General features: G+C 42.4%; 2 protein-coding genes across 2 annotated transcripts; both read left to right on the top strand.

The window, feature by feature from the left end:
- The first annotated feature begins 1640 nt into the window (after positions 1-1640).
- On the top strand, positions 1641-3712 carry LOC123695539 (protein C10). Its single transcript, XM_045641416.1, has 3 exons — positions 1641-2120; positions 2694-2833; positions 3578-3712. Exons 1-2 carry the CDS (start codon positions 1904-1906, stop codon positions 2825-2827), a joined length of 351 nt encoding a protein of 116 aa, XP_045497372.1. The 5' UTR covers positions 1641-1903; the 3' UTR covers positions 2828-2833; positions 3578-3712.
- On the top strand, positions 3596-5752 carry LOC123695538 (beta-1,3-galactosyltransferase brn). The gene has a single exon (XM_045641414.1). The coding sequence runs from the start codon at positions 3596-3598 to the stop codon at positions 4601-4603; it is 1008 nt and encodes a 335-aa protein (XP_045497370.1). The 3' UTR covers positions 4604-5752.
- Positions 5753-16388: the final 10636 nt, after the last annotated feature.

Raw genomic sequence — 16388 nt, 5'->3', positions numbered from 1 at the left:
TTGAAATACTCGAGCGCGTCAGATTTTCATAGGGGAGGTTTATCTCGGTCTCCTGAAAGCATATTTTCTTAATCTGACAAAAATGTTGGTGGGTTCTCTTAATCTGACCGAAAAAGGTTTGAGAGTTTCTTTTTTTTAATCATCGTTATTTCATATCAATTTTTCTTAACACCCACAGTTTTCGAGATATACTCAAAAAACCGGGAGTTTGAGTTTTTATGATGCTTCAAGTCAAAAAGTTTTAACTTTGGACAAAAATGTAAAGAGACCTTTTTTGTGTAAAATAAAATTACCTTTTTTGTTTATTCAAACTTTTTTTTTTGTAAAATGTATCGTTCGCGACTTATATACTGCAACGCGTTTTTCGGAAGACGAAATGGCTCCTCCAGACTTCCGGTCACGCGGAAACCGGCAGATTTTGTATTTTTAGTAAGTTTTAGATTATATTCTTCAAAATAAAAATAAAAACAATCGCGCTCGAGAATGCCGGATTAACGTTTTTTTTTTACAAGTTCGCGACCCTATAACTTGGCGGCGTCAAGGACTTATCGTCAGATTAGTTAAATTTAGTCTTAAAACACTAAAATCAACCCCCAATATCTTAATCTGACGCGCTCGAGTATTTCAGACTATCGATTTTTTTTTACTAATCTGATCGTCTATCCTGGGCGCGCGTCACTACTTAAAGAGCTAAATAGTTAACAAGGTTGTTCTATTAGGTCTAAGGTATCTCTCATATCTTAAACTGCCACGCTCGAGTATTGCAGAAAATTCCCCTCTTCGCCTCCCTATCTATCAATGAACTGACTACACCAACCAACAACTACTACTACGCCAACAATAATTAATTTAAATTTGCCATTTTTAACGAGCTGTATACAGTTTGCTTATTGTGATAAAAAATTGGTTGTCTGTAAAGTCGGTTTACTGACGATAGTTGAACGTGACAACGGCCTATTGTGCTTCTTCGTCGCTCGTTCCGCGCTCTCGCTTGCACTTCAAGCCTACATGGAACGCCTCAGGTAACGCCGCATGAGTCATGTTTTTTTGTGCGTGCAGCCGGCTATCGAATTATAAGACGTTGTCACGTCAAAAATTTTTGACTAAATGTTAATTTTTATATCGTATGTATAATATTTAAGCTTAGTATAGATTTAAAAAGTTTTAAAAACCGTAGAATGATATTTCAATCTATTGTATCGGGATGTAGATTTAATATCTAATGTTACATAATTAATTTCATTTTAAGCATTTATTTGCATGCTTTAAACAAAGCTAAACATGATGAACAACTATTTCAAGTCACACCATGTTTTAGGCAAATAAATGTTATTTTTATTTTATTTTAACTATTTACTTAATACGTCCGTATGGATTTAAGAAAAAGCGGTTGTTGAAGTGAAACTTCTTTAGGCGCATTAATAGAGTAAATTTAAAGGCGACGATTTTGGAATAAAGAAGTTTTACTTCGGACGCGTAAACACGTTCTTTTTTTGTTATTGGCATGTACCAAGGGCATGTACATATTGGATAATCTATGTAAATTAATCTCATTATTTTATCTGTTGAACTGTCAACTGTGGTCAACAGACATGTCTATCCATACTTGCTCTGTGACTAATACTTAATCTGTGATCTCACTCTGTGATGTCAACTTTTTTGGGCATATAAATACGATTATTATTATTTCCTTTTTAAAAGTTGCTTGGCTATTGGAATAAATAAGTTTCAAATCTGATGCCTTTTAAAGACAAAGTTGTAAATTGAACAATATCTATATTTTTAATTCATGTTTCAGATAGTACATTATTGTTTTTATAACAATTATTGAACTTGCAAATTGTAGTTTCTTTGTTTTATATTTTAACTTAGTGAAAAAAATATTACATGAAGGACGCTAACGATGGCATCGCCACAAAGCATATCTGTAGAACAGATGAGAACCATACTAAATGAGGTGATAAATACATTGGAATCGCCCGACTATGCCTCCAAATTAGACGAGGCTAAGGAAGCCGCCGGTAATGAAATGTTGAAAATGATGCAACTGGTTTTTCCAATGGTTGTTCAGATTGAAATAGAAACAATTAAACGACATGGATTTGTTTGTACTCGAGAAGGTAAGCTTGGTAATATAAATATAGCAATTATTGTAATATATAGTATCAATTACTTTGAAACTACTAGAGTTATTACATTATAGTGCTATTATTTACCTATTCCTGTAAGCAATTGGCTTTAAATATGATTCCTTTTTTTGTGATACCTAGAGAATAAAATTAGAGTTTGTATTGTACATTGGCTAAAAGCAATATACTATTACAAAACACATTGTTTTTTTTATTGCTGTATGCTAGGAATTACTATAGCAATGATAAGACTGCCTGTTATTGTGGTATTTATTATTGTAGACTTTTAAAAGCATTCATGCATTTATTTATATCACATAGATATTTGTTAGATAGTATAGAATTGTAGTTACAGTCAATGGAATTCAGACCTTGTATTTAATGCATATGTTTTAAAACATTTTATTTTTGAACTAGCTACGCCCTGCGGTTTTACTCACATTGCTTCGCTTGTCTTAGCGTGATGATATATAGCCTATAGCCTTCCTCGATAAATGGGCTATCAAACCAAAAAATTTTTTCAAATCGGACCAGTAGTTCTAATTATGATAATGTTTTTTTCAGGTATAGTACAGTTCACACAAATGATCCGGGAATTGGAGAGTATGGACAGTGAAATAGCTCGCCTGCACAGCATGATTCGGAATCATTATCTTCCACCGGTGTCTATAAGCTCTACCGTTGATACCTCTCTATAAGGTTATGTAAGTATTATTTAATAATTCTATTTTACTGTGTTTGATTTTACGCTAGTATTGTACATTTATAAATTAAAGATTTTAACAGATTTTAAATGCGATTTATTAATTATATTATTATTCTAATGCTTAGCACACTTTGCAGCAAGCATGGCCACGGGGAGTCTCTGTGTTTAAAATCCGTTAAAAACTTAGGTTCGAAACTATTTAATATTATTAATTATTAATTAATAATATTTGAAAACTGAGACGATGTAAATGAACACATAAATTGTGATTTTTTGTAAAGTCAGGTGCCAAGTTCACTTAGCCGGTCATCAGCCTATCACAAATTACTTCATAGTACATACTACATAGGTACAATATTTCTGTGTCCTGCCGGAACCGAGACATTTTTTTGTTTTTAAACCTCACCAGGAAACAAAGCCAGAACCTGAACCTTTATTTATCTGTTTAAATGTTATAAATTTATTATAATACTAGCTGTTGCCCGCAGCTTTGCTTGCGTGGATAAGATTAATAAACATGATACAAATTTTCATCCCCTATATTATAACCTTGGGGGTAGAATTGATCAAAATCCTTTCTTAGGGGACACCTCCGTCTTAACGTCTACCTGCATGCCAAATTTCAGCCCGATTCGTCCAGTGGTTTGGGCTGTGCGTTGATAGATCACTATATCAGTCACCTTTGAGTTTTATATAATATATAGATTCAACATTGATTCAGTTGAAATTTTATTTTTTCCAGAACCTGAAGCAAACTACAATGTTCAAAATGAGAAGAAAAAACATTTATCAATATTGTGTTAGTGTATGTGTGTTATTGTACATTTACTATTTCTTTGGTGTCAGTGACTATGTGTTTTCCAAGAGTTTCGAAAATAACTTCGATTATCCTTTAAATATTGACATTCGACCAATTGTGAATGATATACTATCAGGAAAAAAGCCCAGTGTCACACCGATAAACTATTATCCTTATAGGTTCTTGACTAATTCAGGAAAATGTTCTACAATGAAACAATTGGATTTATTCATTATAGTTAAATCAGCGATGGGCCATTTTGACCAACGATCGGCGATACGACAGACATTCGCTAAAGAAAACGTAGTGCCTGGAAAGACAGTCCAAACTTTATTTTTCCTAGGCATAGATAAAGAACCAAAGTCGGAAACTCAAATAAAAATAGATGAAGAAATGGCGCAATACAAAGACATAATACAAATCGATTTTCTAGATACATATTTTAATAATACAATAAAAACTATGATGTCATTCCGCTGGTTGTACGAGCATTGTCCAATAGCTGATTACTATCTATTTACAGATGATGACATGTACATTTCTGTGAAAAATTTGTTGAGTTACGTTGATAGTGAAGAAGACAGCGTGAAAAGTGAGAAAGAGAGAGTGTTATTCGCTGGTTACGTCTTCAAATCCATTCCACAGCGATTTCGTTCGAGTAAATGGAGGGTGTCTTTAGAAGAATATCCGTGGGACAAGTGGCCGCCGTATGTTACCGCAGGGGCGTTTGTTCTATCCAATAAATCTATGAAGATGTTATATGTAGCAAGTTTATTTGTAAAACATTTCCGTTTCGATGATATATATCTCGGAATAGTGGCCAAGAAAGTCGGTATTGAACCAACGCACTGTCCAAATTTTCACTTTTATAAAAAGAAGTATACTAAAGTTGGATACAAGGATGTGATAGCGTCTCATGGATATGATGATAAAGAGGAACTGATTAGAGTTTGGAATGAGGAGAATTAATATTTTTTTTAGTATCTACTAAGTTAGAGATTATATTTTATACAGAAAATATTGTCACAACAAAGTGAAAAACTTATTTGCCTTATTTCTGTAAATGTATAGTTTTTATATCAGCATGTACATTGAAAAAACGTGTATATACTGGCATTTATAAGTAATTGCATCAAATTAATGTTGACGACTATATAAATTTTTAACTACAAACTGCAAATTTTGCATATTATGTGTTAGTACTGAAAGTATGTGTTATGTAAGCATAATCTGTATTTCATTACGTAATATTTACACAAACATTCTTATATACTTGAATAAGTAGAAGTAGAGTAATAAACATGTTGCACATTACTCATTAGAAAAAATCATAGATATTTATGGTATAAGGTTTTTATGGTATAAGCATAATCTGCAACTTTTTGCTTAGTGAATGTGTATTGAATTGAATACCTATCATATAAATGATTTTTTTAAATCAATCTTATTTTAATTTGTATAATGGCTACTCTAGTCCACGCCAATCATTGGAAAACCAATTTACTGATTTAATTTTCAATAATCAATCTCATTTTGCTTATGATAATTTCATATTGATTAGATATTGGTATTATTTTATTTATAAAATATTAACTGTAATCATGTCATTGCTTTTTATATACAATGTGTCCCTCTACGTTAATTTTACGAAATCAGTGTAAGCTAAAAGCATAGTAAAAAGAGAGAAGTAGACAAACTTCCAACTGACGAGGCGCAGGGTTGCCACTTGTCACATTGATATTTTAAATTTTTGTATAAACAGACACCTCACACACCTGCTCAAAACAACGGCGCGGCCCTCACGAGACCGGTAAACGAGTAGGAACCGAGCGGCATGGCTAAGCGTACATACATACAGACAAGACGGCGCGATGTACCTTTATTCGAAGATAACATACTTCTTTCTTTTTAATATGCTAAAAGTCCCTTTCAGCTTAGTAGATCGACGGTGAGACATCCTATATACAATATTATTTTATGCTAGGTATAATGTATATCAATTTACTCCTGAAGTTATCACTTCAAATAAAAAAAATGGGACAAATAGTTTACCTACTTCGTATTTTGGTATATATTATTATTAAATACCTATGTGTATTTTTTGTAATGTTCATAGTTTCTATTAGATAGGGAGGCGAGGTAGCTAAATAGCGTAATTAAACGGCACCGTCGAGACTTATCAAAATCGATAGATAAAATAATTTCGAAAAGAAAAGCTTCTATGGTAAAAACCATTTTAGCGGTGGGTTTGGCGTGTACGGATTTACAAAAATGTAAAAAAAAATAGTTACTTGGGCATTCTCGAGCGCGTCAGATATTCATACTACGTATGCCCCAAGTGCCTCTGATAACAACGGTATACTAATCTGCCGGTTTGCGTGGTGGGGCTAGGCATATTAATTCGTCAAAAATGCACAAAAAAAAAATTTACTCGAGCGCGTCAGATTTTCGGAAGGGGTGTTAAGTAGGCCCCAAGGAAGCTCCCCTTAAAAAAACTGACGATTTCGGCGTGACGATAAGTTACGATGAATTTTTGAAAATGCAGAAAAAAAAAGTCCTTTTGAAATACTCGAGCGCGTCAGATTTTCATAGGGGAGGTTTATCTCGGTCTCCTGAAAGCATATTTTCTTAATCTGACAAAAATGTTGGTGGGTTCTCTTAATCTGACCGAAAAAGGTTTGAGAGTTTCTTTTTTTTAATCATCGTTATTTCATATCAATTTTTCTTAACACCCTCAGTTTTCGAGATATACTCAAAAAACCGGGAGTTTGAGTTTTTATGATGCTTCAAGTCAAAAAGTTTTAACTTTGGACAAAAATGTAAAGAGACCTTTTTTGTGTAAAATAAAATTACCTTTTCTGTTTATTCAAACTTTTTTTTTTGTAAAATGTATCGTTCGCGACTTATATACTGCAACGCGTTTTTCGGAAGACGAAATGGCTCCTCCAGACTTCCGGTCACGCGGAAACCGGCAGATTTTGTATTTTTAGTTAGTTTTAGATTATATTCTTCAAAATAAAAATAAAAACAATCGCGCTCGAGAATGCCGGATTAACGTTTTTTTTTTACAAGTTCGCGACCCTATAACTTGGCGGCGTCAAGGACTTATCGTCAGATTAGTTAAATTTAGTCTTAAAACACTAAAATCAACCCCCAATATCTTAATCTGACGCGCTCGAGTATTTCAGACTATCGATTTTTTTTTACTAATCTGATCGTCTATCCTGGGCGCGCGTCACTACTTAAAGAGCTAAATAGTGAACAAGGTTGTTCTATTAGGTCTAAGGTATCTCTCATATCTTAAACTGCCACGCTCGAGTATTGCAGAAAATTCCCCTCTTCGCCTCCCTATCTATATTTTAGGGTTTCATCACGCTTCATAGAAATCGCCTTATAAAATTTTGACCTTGAATAATACTATTATTTTTCGTAGAAAATGTTATAATACTTAGAGATCTGATTTCGATATTAACTTGTTGATGGCAATAAAACAATATTTCTATTTTTCAGTGTTTTATTTTTTTAACTTTTAATCAATGACCACAGAGCAAGTAAGTCAATGACAATATTCTTAGGGTTCCGAACCTCTAAAGGAACGAAAAAACGGAACCCTTAAATGATCACTTTCTTGTCCGTGTCCGTCTGTTTGTCTCAAAATCACGTTGAGTTATAAAGCTGAAATTTCTATCGGATAGGTACTGATATCGGATAGGTCTATTGTAAAACTTATGTTTGTTTTGCATTAGGACAGAAAATATGTATCCCACCAAAAACATTTTCATGTAAAATGTTGCCAAGACGAGCCCATATGACTCGCACTGTCAAAAAGTTATCAGATCTCATGTAGAGCGAAGCTTTAACACTACACGCCCTAACTCTACAAGGCCTAACTTCACAAACTCTACACCTTAGTCAAAATATGTGGCTTGGCCATTTCGCTACATTCACATCGGCGTAAGGTGAAAAATTAATTCACTGTGCATTACTTTTGTGTTATACAATAGTTCTTGTAGTAACGAACGGCCAAGCCACATATTTTGATTAAGGTGTAGAGTTTGTGAAGTTAGGCCTTGTAGAGTTAGGGCGTGTAGTGTTAGAAGCTTCGCTCTACATGAGATCTGATAACTTTTTGACAGTGCGAGTCATATGGGCTCGTCTTGGCAACATTTTACATGAAAATGTTTTTGGTGGGATTTCATTTCTTTTTGTAAGTTGTTTGTAACAAAATTTTATAAGTATGTCGATTAAAGTTTTAATTTTTTTTTAACAAGGAGTACCTATACATATATATATCTAGGGGAACCAAGTTGTGTCTGTGTCAGCGTCTGTGTCTGTGTCTGTGTCTGTATCGGTGTCTGTGTCTGTGTCTGTGTCTGTGTCAGCGTCTGTGTCTGTGTCTGTATCGGTGTCTGTGTCTGTGTCGGTGTCTGTGTCTGTGTCTGAGTCTGTGTCTGTGTTGGTGTCTGTGTCTGTGTTGGTGTCGGTGTCGGTGTCGGTATCTGTGTCTGTGTCTGTGTCTGTGTCGGTGTCTGTGTCTGTGTCTGTGTCGGTGTCGGTGTCTGTGTCTGAGTCTGTGTCTGTGTCAGCGTCTGTGTCGGTGTCTGTGTCTGTGTCTGTGTCTGAGTCTGTGTCTGTGTCGGTGTCGGTGTCTGAGTCTGTGTCTGTGTCTGTGTCTGTATCGGTGTCTGTGTCTGAGTCTGTGTTTGTGTCTGTGTCTGTGTCGGTGTCGGTGTCGGTGTCTGTGTCTGTGTCGGTGTCTGTGTCTGAGTCTGTGTCTGTGTCGGTGTCTGTGTCTGTGTCTGTGTCGGTGTCGGTGTTGGTGTCACGCGCCTGCGAACGCGCCTGCGAACGCGCCTGGGAACGCGCCTGCGAACGCGCCTGCGAACGCGCCTGCGCGAACGCGCCTGCGCGAACGCGCTTGCGAACGCGCTTGCGAACGCGCCTGCGAACGCGCCTGCGAACGCGCCTGCGAACGCGCCTGCGAACGCGCCTGCGAACGCGCCTGCGAACGCACCTGCGAACGCGCCTGCGAACGCGCCTGCGAACGCGCCTGCGAACGCGCCTGCGAACGCGCCTGCGAACGCGCCTGCGAACGCGCTTGCGAACGCGCTTGCGAACGCGCTTGCGATCGCGCTTGCGAACGCATTTGCGATGGCATTTGCGATGGCATCTTCTTTACTTTGAAAACTTTTTTATAACACTCACTTTATTCTGTGTAATATTTTCTGAAAGTTTTTTTTTCTAAGGCCCATATTTTTTTGAGTTGTAACTCACGTGACACGTTCTTTAGAACGTGAAACTTAAAACAAAATTGAAATTGGATAAAATAGTGGGGTAACTAACTGTACTACACTCATTTTTCTTACAGCTTATGTAACATAGAAGCCTCAGCTATTTTCTTTTTTCGTGTGTAATTCGTTATTCGAATTATTCTTATTCAAAACACCTTATTGTTCACCTACCACATCACGAAATAGATCCAAAATGTGTCCCTATCTTCAGCCGTTTGGTCGCTGGGCGTATGACAATTATTTGTTAATCAGTCATTGTAGAGGTAAATAATACTAATGTTTTGATCTCATTTTCTGTGTCGACTGTCGACTTTCGAGAATCGAGTGTGAATTTTCTTACGGATATTAAGCTTAGTAGTTAGTACCTGGATAATTCAATTTTTAGATTTAGTTAGGTACCTTCCAGGTCAAAGCCTGGGTGGTGCAAACGCGCCACCCTGCCCCACCGTGGCTACGCCCATGTTTACAGTTAATGAATAAGGTTTAAGTTTATAGGTGATATTATGATAACAAGGTACTTTTATAAGACTGATAAATAAAGAGAAGTATTGAAATTTTGTTTCTTTATTAATTTAATAAAATAAGGGTTCATACGCACTATGCGGGTAGCCGCATTGCGGGTAGCCGTCCGGCTGACCGCAGGATGCGGTTGCGAATGCGGCCAGCCGGACGGCTACCCGCAATGCGGCTACCCGCATAGTGCGGTTGAAGAACCGTTGCGATTTGCGGTCATGTCGATCCATTTCAAAGATGGAAATGGAAGAAGTTGCAGCTATTTACTACATTTACACACGTTACGTATAGAAGAAAAGCAAAGAAAGAAGTACTGGGTGCATCCTTATTTGCAAACACGAGATGAGAGCAAGCATTTTGCAACCACGTGCACACACTCACTCAATGGCGGGCAGCCGCAGACTGAACCGCACAGTGCGTATAGCAACCGTCCGGCTGGCCGTCACTCGGGCCGCAGCTCTCCGAGCAACCGGAGCGGTCTGCGGGTAGCCGCATCGCAGTGCGCATAGAAATGAATATTACGTACATAATTGTGCTTGCGGTCAGCCGGACGGCTACCCGCATAGTGCGTATGAACCCGACACAAGCCGCGTAAAATAAAAACCGGCCAAGTGCGAGTCGGGCTCGCGCACAAAGGGTTCCGTAGCAGCAAATATAATAAACTTATTATTTACAGTTAAATCAACCTATCTCAAAAACTATAAGAGATACTTTGATCAAACCAAAAATCGTTGAAAGAGTTAATTAGCATGCATCACCTCTATTTTTTTTAGAATTTTATACCCCGTAGTTATAAAAATAGAGGGGGGGGACATACTTTTTACGACTTTGAGAGCTGATATCTCAAAAACCGTTCACTTTAAGAAAAATGTTTTTTAGAAAACTTTATATCATTTTAAAAGACCTTTCCATTGATACCCCACACGGGTATGTACATCGAAAAAAAAAATTTCATCCCTCAGTTACATGTATGGGGGGCCCCACCTCCAATTCTTTTTTTTACTATTTAGTGTCATATTTTTGTAGCGGTTCATACAACACATATTCCCATCAAATTTCATCACTGTAGTACTTATAGTTTCCGAGTAAATCGGCTGTGACAGACGGACAGACGGACAGACGGACAGACGGACATGACGAAACTATAAGGGTTCCGTTTTTGCCATTTTGGCTACGGAACCCTAAAAAGGCCCATCAGGTACTTTTACAGTAACTTTTGTTTAATTTCGTTTTTTTTCCGAGGTATTATAAAAGAACCGGGTAACCCGGTTCTACCCGGTTCTGAGCTCGATTTGGAACCGGGTTTCAGAAACTTGGAACCGGACTCGGTTCTGCATGCCCTAGTGTCCGTGTCTGTGTCTGTGTCTGTGTCTGTGTCGGTGTCGGTGTCTGAGTCTGTGTCTGTGTCTGTGTCGGTGTCGGTGTCGGTGTCTGTGTCTGTGTCTGTGTCGGTGTCGGTGTTGGTGTCAGTGTCTGTGTCTGAGTCTGTGTCTGTGTCTGTGTCAGCGTCTGTGTCTGTGTCTGTGTCTGAGTCTGTGTCTGTGTGTGTGTCAGCGTCTGTGTCTGTGTCTGAGTCTGTGTCTGATTCTGTGTCTGTGTCGGTGTCGGTGTCGGTGTCTGTGTCTGTGTCTGAGTCTGTGTCTGTGTCAGCGTCTGTGTCTGTGTCTGTTTCGGTGTCTGTGTCTGTGTCTGTGTCGGTGTCTGTGTCTGTGTCTGAGTCTGTGTCTGTGTCTGTGTCTGTGTCTGTGTTGGTGTCTGTGTCTGTGTTGGTGTCGGTGTCGGTGTCTGTGTCTGTGTCTGTGTCTGTGTCTGTGTCAGCGTCTGTGTCTGTGCCTGTGCCTGTGTCTGTGTCGGTGTCTGTGTCTGTGTCTGTGTCCGTGTCCGTGTCCGTGTCCGTGCCCGTGTCCGTGTCCGTGTCCGTGTCCGTGTCCGTGTCCGTGTCTGTGTCGGTGTCGGTGTCGGTGTCTGTGTCCGTGTCCGTGTACGTGTCCGTGTCCGTGTCCGTGTCCGTGTCTGTTTCTGTGTCGGTGTCTGTGTCTGAGTCTGTGTCTGTGGCAGCGTCTGTGTCTGTGTCGGTGTCGGTGTCTGTGTCAGCGTCTGTGTCTGTGTCTGTGTCTGAGTCTGTGTCTGATTCTGTGTCTGTGTCTGTGTGAACTGTGTCTGTGTCGGTGTCTGTGTCTGTGTCTGTGTCTGAGTCTGTGTCTGTGTCAGCGTCTGTGTCTGTGTCGGTGTCTGAGACTGTGTCTGTGTCTGTGTCTGTGTCTGTGTCTGTGTCGGTGTCTGTGTCTGTGTCGGTGTCGGTGTTGGTGTCGGTGTCGGTGTCTGTGTCTGAGTCTGTGTCTGTGTGTGTGTCGGTGTCGGTGTCTGTGTCTGTGTCGGTGTCGGTGTCGGTGTCTGTGTCTGTGTCGGTGTTGGTGTCGGTGTCTGTGTCTGAGTCTGTGTCTGTGTCTGTGTGTGTGTCAGCGTCAGCGTCTGTGTCTGTGTCCGTGTCTGAGTCTGTGTCTGAGTCTGTGTCTGATTCTGTGTCTGTGTCTGTGTCGGTGTCTGTGTCGGTGTCTGTGTCTGTGTCGGTGTCTGTGTCGGCGTCTGTGTCGGTGTCTGTGTCTGTGTCGGTGTCTGTGTCTGTGTCGGTGTCGGTGTCTGTGTCTGTGTCTGATTCTGTGTCTGTGTCTGATTCTGTGTCTGTGTCTGTGTCTGTGTCTGTGTCAGTGTCCGTGTCTGTGTCCGTGTCTGTGTCGGTGTCTGTGTCGGCGTCTGTGTCGGTGTCTGTGTCGGTGTCTGTGTCGGTGTCTGTGTCTGTGTCTGATTCTGTGTCTGTGTCTGTGTCTGATTATGTGTCTGTGTCCGTGTCTGTGTCTGTGTCTGTGTCTGAGTCTGAGTCTGTGTCTGTGTGTGTGTCAGCGTCTGTGTCTGTGTCTGTGTCTGAGTCTGTGTCTGAGTCTGTGTCTGATTCTGTGTCTGTGTCGGTGTCGGTGTCTGTGTCTGTGTCTGTGTCTGTGTCGGTGTCGGTGTCGGTGTCTGTGTCTGTGTCTGTGTCAGCGTCTGTGTCGGTGTCGGTGTCGGGGTCTGTGTCTGTGTCTGTGTCGGTGTCGGTGTCGGTGTCGGTGTCTGTGTCTGTGTTTGAGTTTGTGTCTGTGTCAGCGTCTGTGTCTGTGTCTGTGTCGGTGTCTGTGTCTGTGTCGGTGTCGGTGTCTGTGTCTGTGTCGGTGTCGGTGTTGGTGTCGGTGTCGGTGTCTGTGTCTGAGTCTGTGTCTGTGTGTGTGTCGGTGTCGGTGTCTGTGTCTGTGTCGGTGTCGGTGTCTGTGTCTGTGTCGGTGTTGGTGTCGGTGTCGGTGTCTGTGTCTGAGTCTGTGTCTGTGTCTGTGTGTGTGTCAGCGTCAGCGTCTGTGTCTGTGTCTGTGTCTGAGTCTGTGTCTGATTCTGTGTCTGTGTCTGTGTCGGTGTCTGTGTCGGTGTCTGTGTCGGCGTCTGTGTCGGTGTCTGTGTCTGTGTCGGTGTCTGTGTCTGTGTCTGTGTCGGTGTCGGTGTCTGTGTCTGTGTCTGATTCTGTGTCTGTGTCTGATTCTGTGTCTGTGTCTGTGTCTGTGTCTGTGTCAGTGTCAGTGTCCGTGTCTGTGTCGGTGTCTGTGTCGGCGTCTGTGTCGGCGTCTGTGTCGGTGTCTGTGTCTGTGTCGGTGTCTGTGTCGGTGTCTGTGTCTGTGTCTGATTCTGTGTCTGTGTCTGATTATGTGTCTGTGTCCGTGTCTGTGTCTGTGTCTGAGTCTGTGTCTGTGTGTGTGTCAGCGTCTGTGTCTGTGTCTGTGTCTGTGTCTGAGTCTGTGTCTGAGTCTGTGTCTGATTCTGTGTCTGTGTCGGTGTCGGTGTCGGTGTCTGTGTCTGTGTCTGTGTCTGTGTCGGTGTCGGTGTCGGTGTCTGTGTCTGAGTCTGTGTCTGTGTCTGTGTCAGCGTCTGTGTCGGTGTCTGAGTCTGTGTCTGATTCTGTGTCTGTGTCGGTGTCGGTGTCGGTGTCTGTGTCTGTGTCTGTGTCTGTGTCGGTGTCGGTGTCGGTGTCTGTGTCTGAGTCTGTGTCTGTGTCTGTGTCAGCGTCTGTGTCGGTGTCGGGGTCTGTGTCTGTGTCGGTGTCGGTGTCGGTGTCTGTGTCTGTGTCGGTGTCGGTGTCGGTGTCTGTGTCTGTGTCTCTGTCGGTGTCGGTGTTGGTGTCGGTGTCGGTGTCTGTGTCTGTGTCTGTGTGTGTGTCAGCGTCAGCGTCTGTGTCTGTGTCCGTGTCTTTGTCTGTGTCTGTGTCTGTGTCTGTGTCTGTGTCTGTGTCTGTGTCTGTGTCGGTGTCGGTGTCTGTGTCGGTGTCTGTGTCTGTGTCAGCGTCTACCCCAGGGATCACTTTCTACCTCTTCCAACATTTTGGTCCAAGAGTTTCTTTTGCTCTCTTTGATTGCTTTATTTAACACTAAGCGAGCTTCCTTATAGTTCTTGTAGAGTTGCTCAAAGTGAGGTGTTTTCCTGCATCTCTGGGAGAGTCGTCGAGCACGGATGCATTTCCTCCTTAGCTCGGCAATGTTTTCATTCCACCAGTAAACCGGTGGCAGATGGTTCCCTGTTCGTCTTCGAGGCATGGTTGCATCACAAGCAGTTGTAATTCTCCTGATAATCTCCCGAGCCTTGTCCGACGCATGCCGTGCTTGAGTTGGTCGATCGTCCATGGTAACATGGAAGAGTTCGGGGTCGAAAATACTGACCTTCCAGCCGTTTCTGTTTGATTTTTGCCTCACCGGTCTGGATTTTACTTGCCCGTTCGATACCTCCCAATATAATGCTCGATGATCGCTCGCAGTATAAACCTCAGAGACATGCCAAGAGGTATTTTCCTTTGCAAGAACGCTACTAACAAGTGTCTGTGTCGGTGTCTGTGTCTGTGTCGGTGTCTGTGTCTGTGTCGGTGTCTGTGTCGGTGTCTGTGTCGGTGTCTGTGTCGGTGTCTGTGTCGGTGTCTGTGTCGGTGTCGGTGTCTGTGTCAGTGTCAGTGTCTGTGTCTGTGTCTGTTTCTGTGTCGGTGTCTGTGTCTGTGTCTGTGTCGGTGTCGGTGTCTGTGTCTGTGTCTGATTCTGTGTCTGTGTCTGATTCTGTGTCTGTGTCTGTGTCTGTGTCAGTGTCAGTGTCCGTGTCTGTGTCCGTGTCGGTGTCTGTGTCGGCGTCTGTGTCGGTGTCTGTGTCTGTGTCGGTGTCTGTGTCTGTGTCTGTGTCGGTGTCTGTGTCTGTGTCTGATTCTGTGTCTGTGTCTGATAATGTGTCTGTGTCCGTGTCTGTGTCTGTGTCTGAGTCTGAGTCTGTGTCTGTGTGTGTGTCAGCGTCTGTGTCTGTGTCTGTGTCTGAGTCTGTGTCTGAGTCTGTGTCTGATTCTGTGTCTGTGTCGGTGTCGGTGTCTGTGTCTGTGTCTGTGTCTGTGTCGGTGTCGGTGTCGGTGTCTGTGTCTGAGTCTGTGTCTGTGTCTGTGTCAGCGTCTGTGTCGGTGTCGGTGTCTGTGTCTGTGTCTGTGTCGGTGTCTGTGTCTGTGTTTGAGTTTGTGTCTGTGTCAGCGTCTGTGTCTGTGTCTGTGTCTGTGTCGGTGTCTGTGTCTGTGTCGGTGTCGGTGTCGGTGTCTGTGTCTGTGTCGGTGTCGGTGTCTGTGTCTGTGTCGGTGTCTGTGTCTGTGTCTCTGTCGGTGTCGGTGTTGGTGTCGGTGTCTGTGTCTGTGTCTGTGTGTGTGTCAGCGTCAGCGTCTGTGTCTGTGTCTTTGTCTGTGTCTGTGTCTGTGTCTGTGTCGGTGTCGGTGTCTGTGTCGGTGTCTGTGTCTGTGTCAGCGTCTACCCCAGGGATCACTTTCTACCTCTTCCAACATTTTGGTCCAAGAGTTTCTTTTGCTCTCTTTGATTGCTTTATTTAACACTAAGCGAGCTTCCTTATAGTTCTTGTAGAGTTGCTCAAAGTGAGGTGTTTTCCTGCATCTCTGGGAGAGTCGTCGAGCACGGATGCATTTCCTCCTTAGCTCGGCAATGTTTTCATTCCACCAGTAAACCGGTGGCAGATGGTTCCCTGTTCGTCTTCGAGGCATGGTTGCATCACAAGCAGTTGTAATTCTCCTGATAATCTCCCGAGCCTTGTCCGACGCATGCCGTGCTTGAGTTGGTCGATCGTCCATGGTAACATGGAAGAGTTCGGGGTCGAAAATACTGACCTTCCAGCCGTTTCTGTTTGATTTTTGCCTCACCGGTCTGGATTTTACTTGCCCGTTCGATACCTCCCAATATAATGCTCGATGATCGCTCGCAGTATAAACCTCAGAGACATGCCAAGAGGTATTTTCCTTTGCAAGAACGCTACTAACAAATGTCTGTGTCGGTGTCTGTGTCTGTGTCGGTGTCTGTGTCTGTGTCGGTGTCTGTGTCTGTGTCGGTGTCTGTGTCGGTGTCTGTGTCGGTGTCTGTGTCGGTGTCGGTGTCTGTGTCTGTGTCTGTTTCTGTGTCTGTGTCTGTGTCTGTGTCTGTATTTGTGTCAGTGTCTGTGTCTGTGTCGGTATGTGTGTCGGTGTCGGTGTCTGTGTCTGTGTCTGTGTCTGTTTCTGTGTCTGTTTCTGTGTCTGTGTCTGTGTCGGTGTCGGTGTCTGTGTCTGTGTCTGTGTCGGTGTCTGTGTATGTGTCTGTGTCTGTGTCGGTGTCGGTGTCTGTGTCTGTGTCTGTCTGTGTCGGTGTCTGTGTCTGTGTCGGTGTCTGTGTCGGTGTCTGTGTCTGTGTCGGTGTCTGTGTCGGTGTCTGTGTCTGTGTCGGTGTCTGTGTCGGTGGTCGGTCAGCCACATATTTTGACTAAGGTGTAGAGTTTGTGAAGTTAGGCCTTGTAGAGTTAGGGCATGTAGTGTTTAGAAGCTTGGCTCTACATTAGATCTGATAACTTTTTGACAGTGCGAGTCATATGGGCTCGGG

The sequence above is a fragment of the Colias croceus genome, chromosome 11, assembly GCF_905220415.1.
Source record: "Colias croceus chromosome 11, ilColCroc2.1".
Taxonomy (NCBI): Eukaryota; Metazoa; Arthropoda; class Insecta; order Lepidoptera; family Pieridae; genus Colias; species Colias croceus.
The sequence above is the reverse complement of the archived record's forward strand: the minus strand, read 5'-3'. Positions and strand labels throughout refer to the sequence as shown.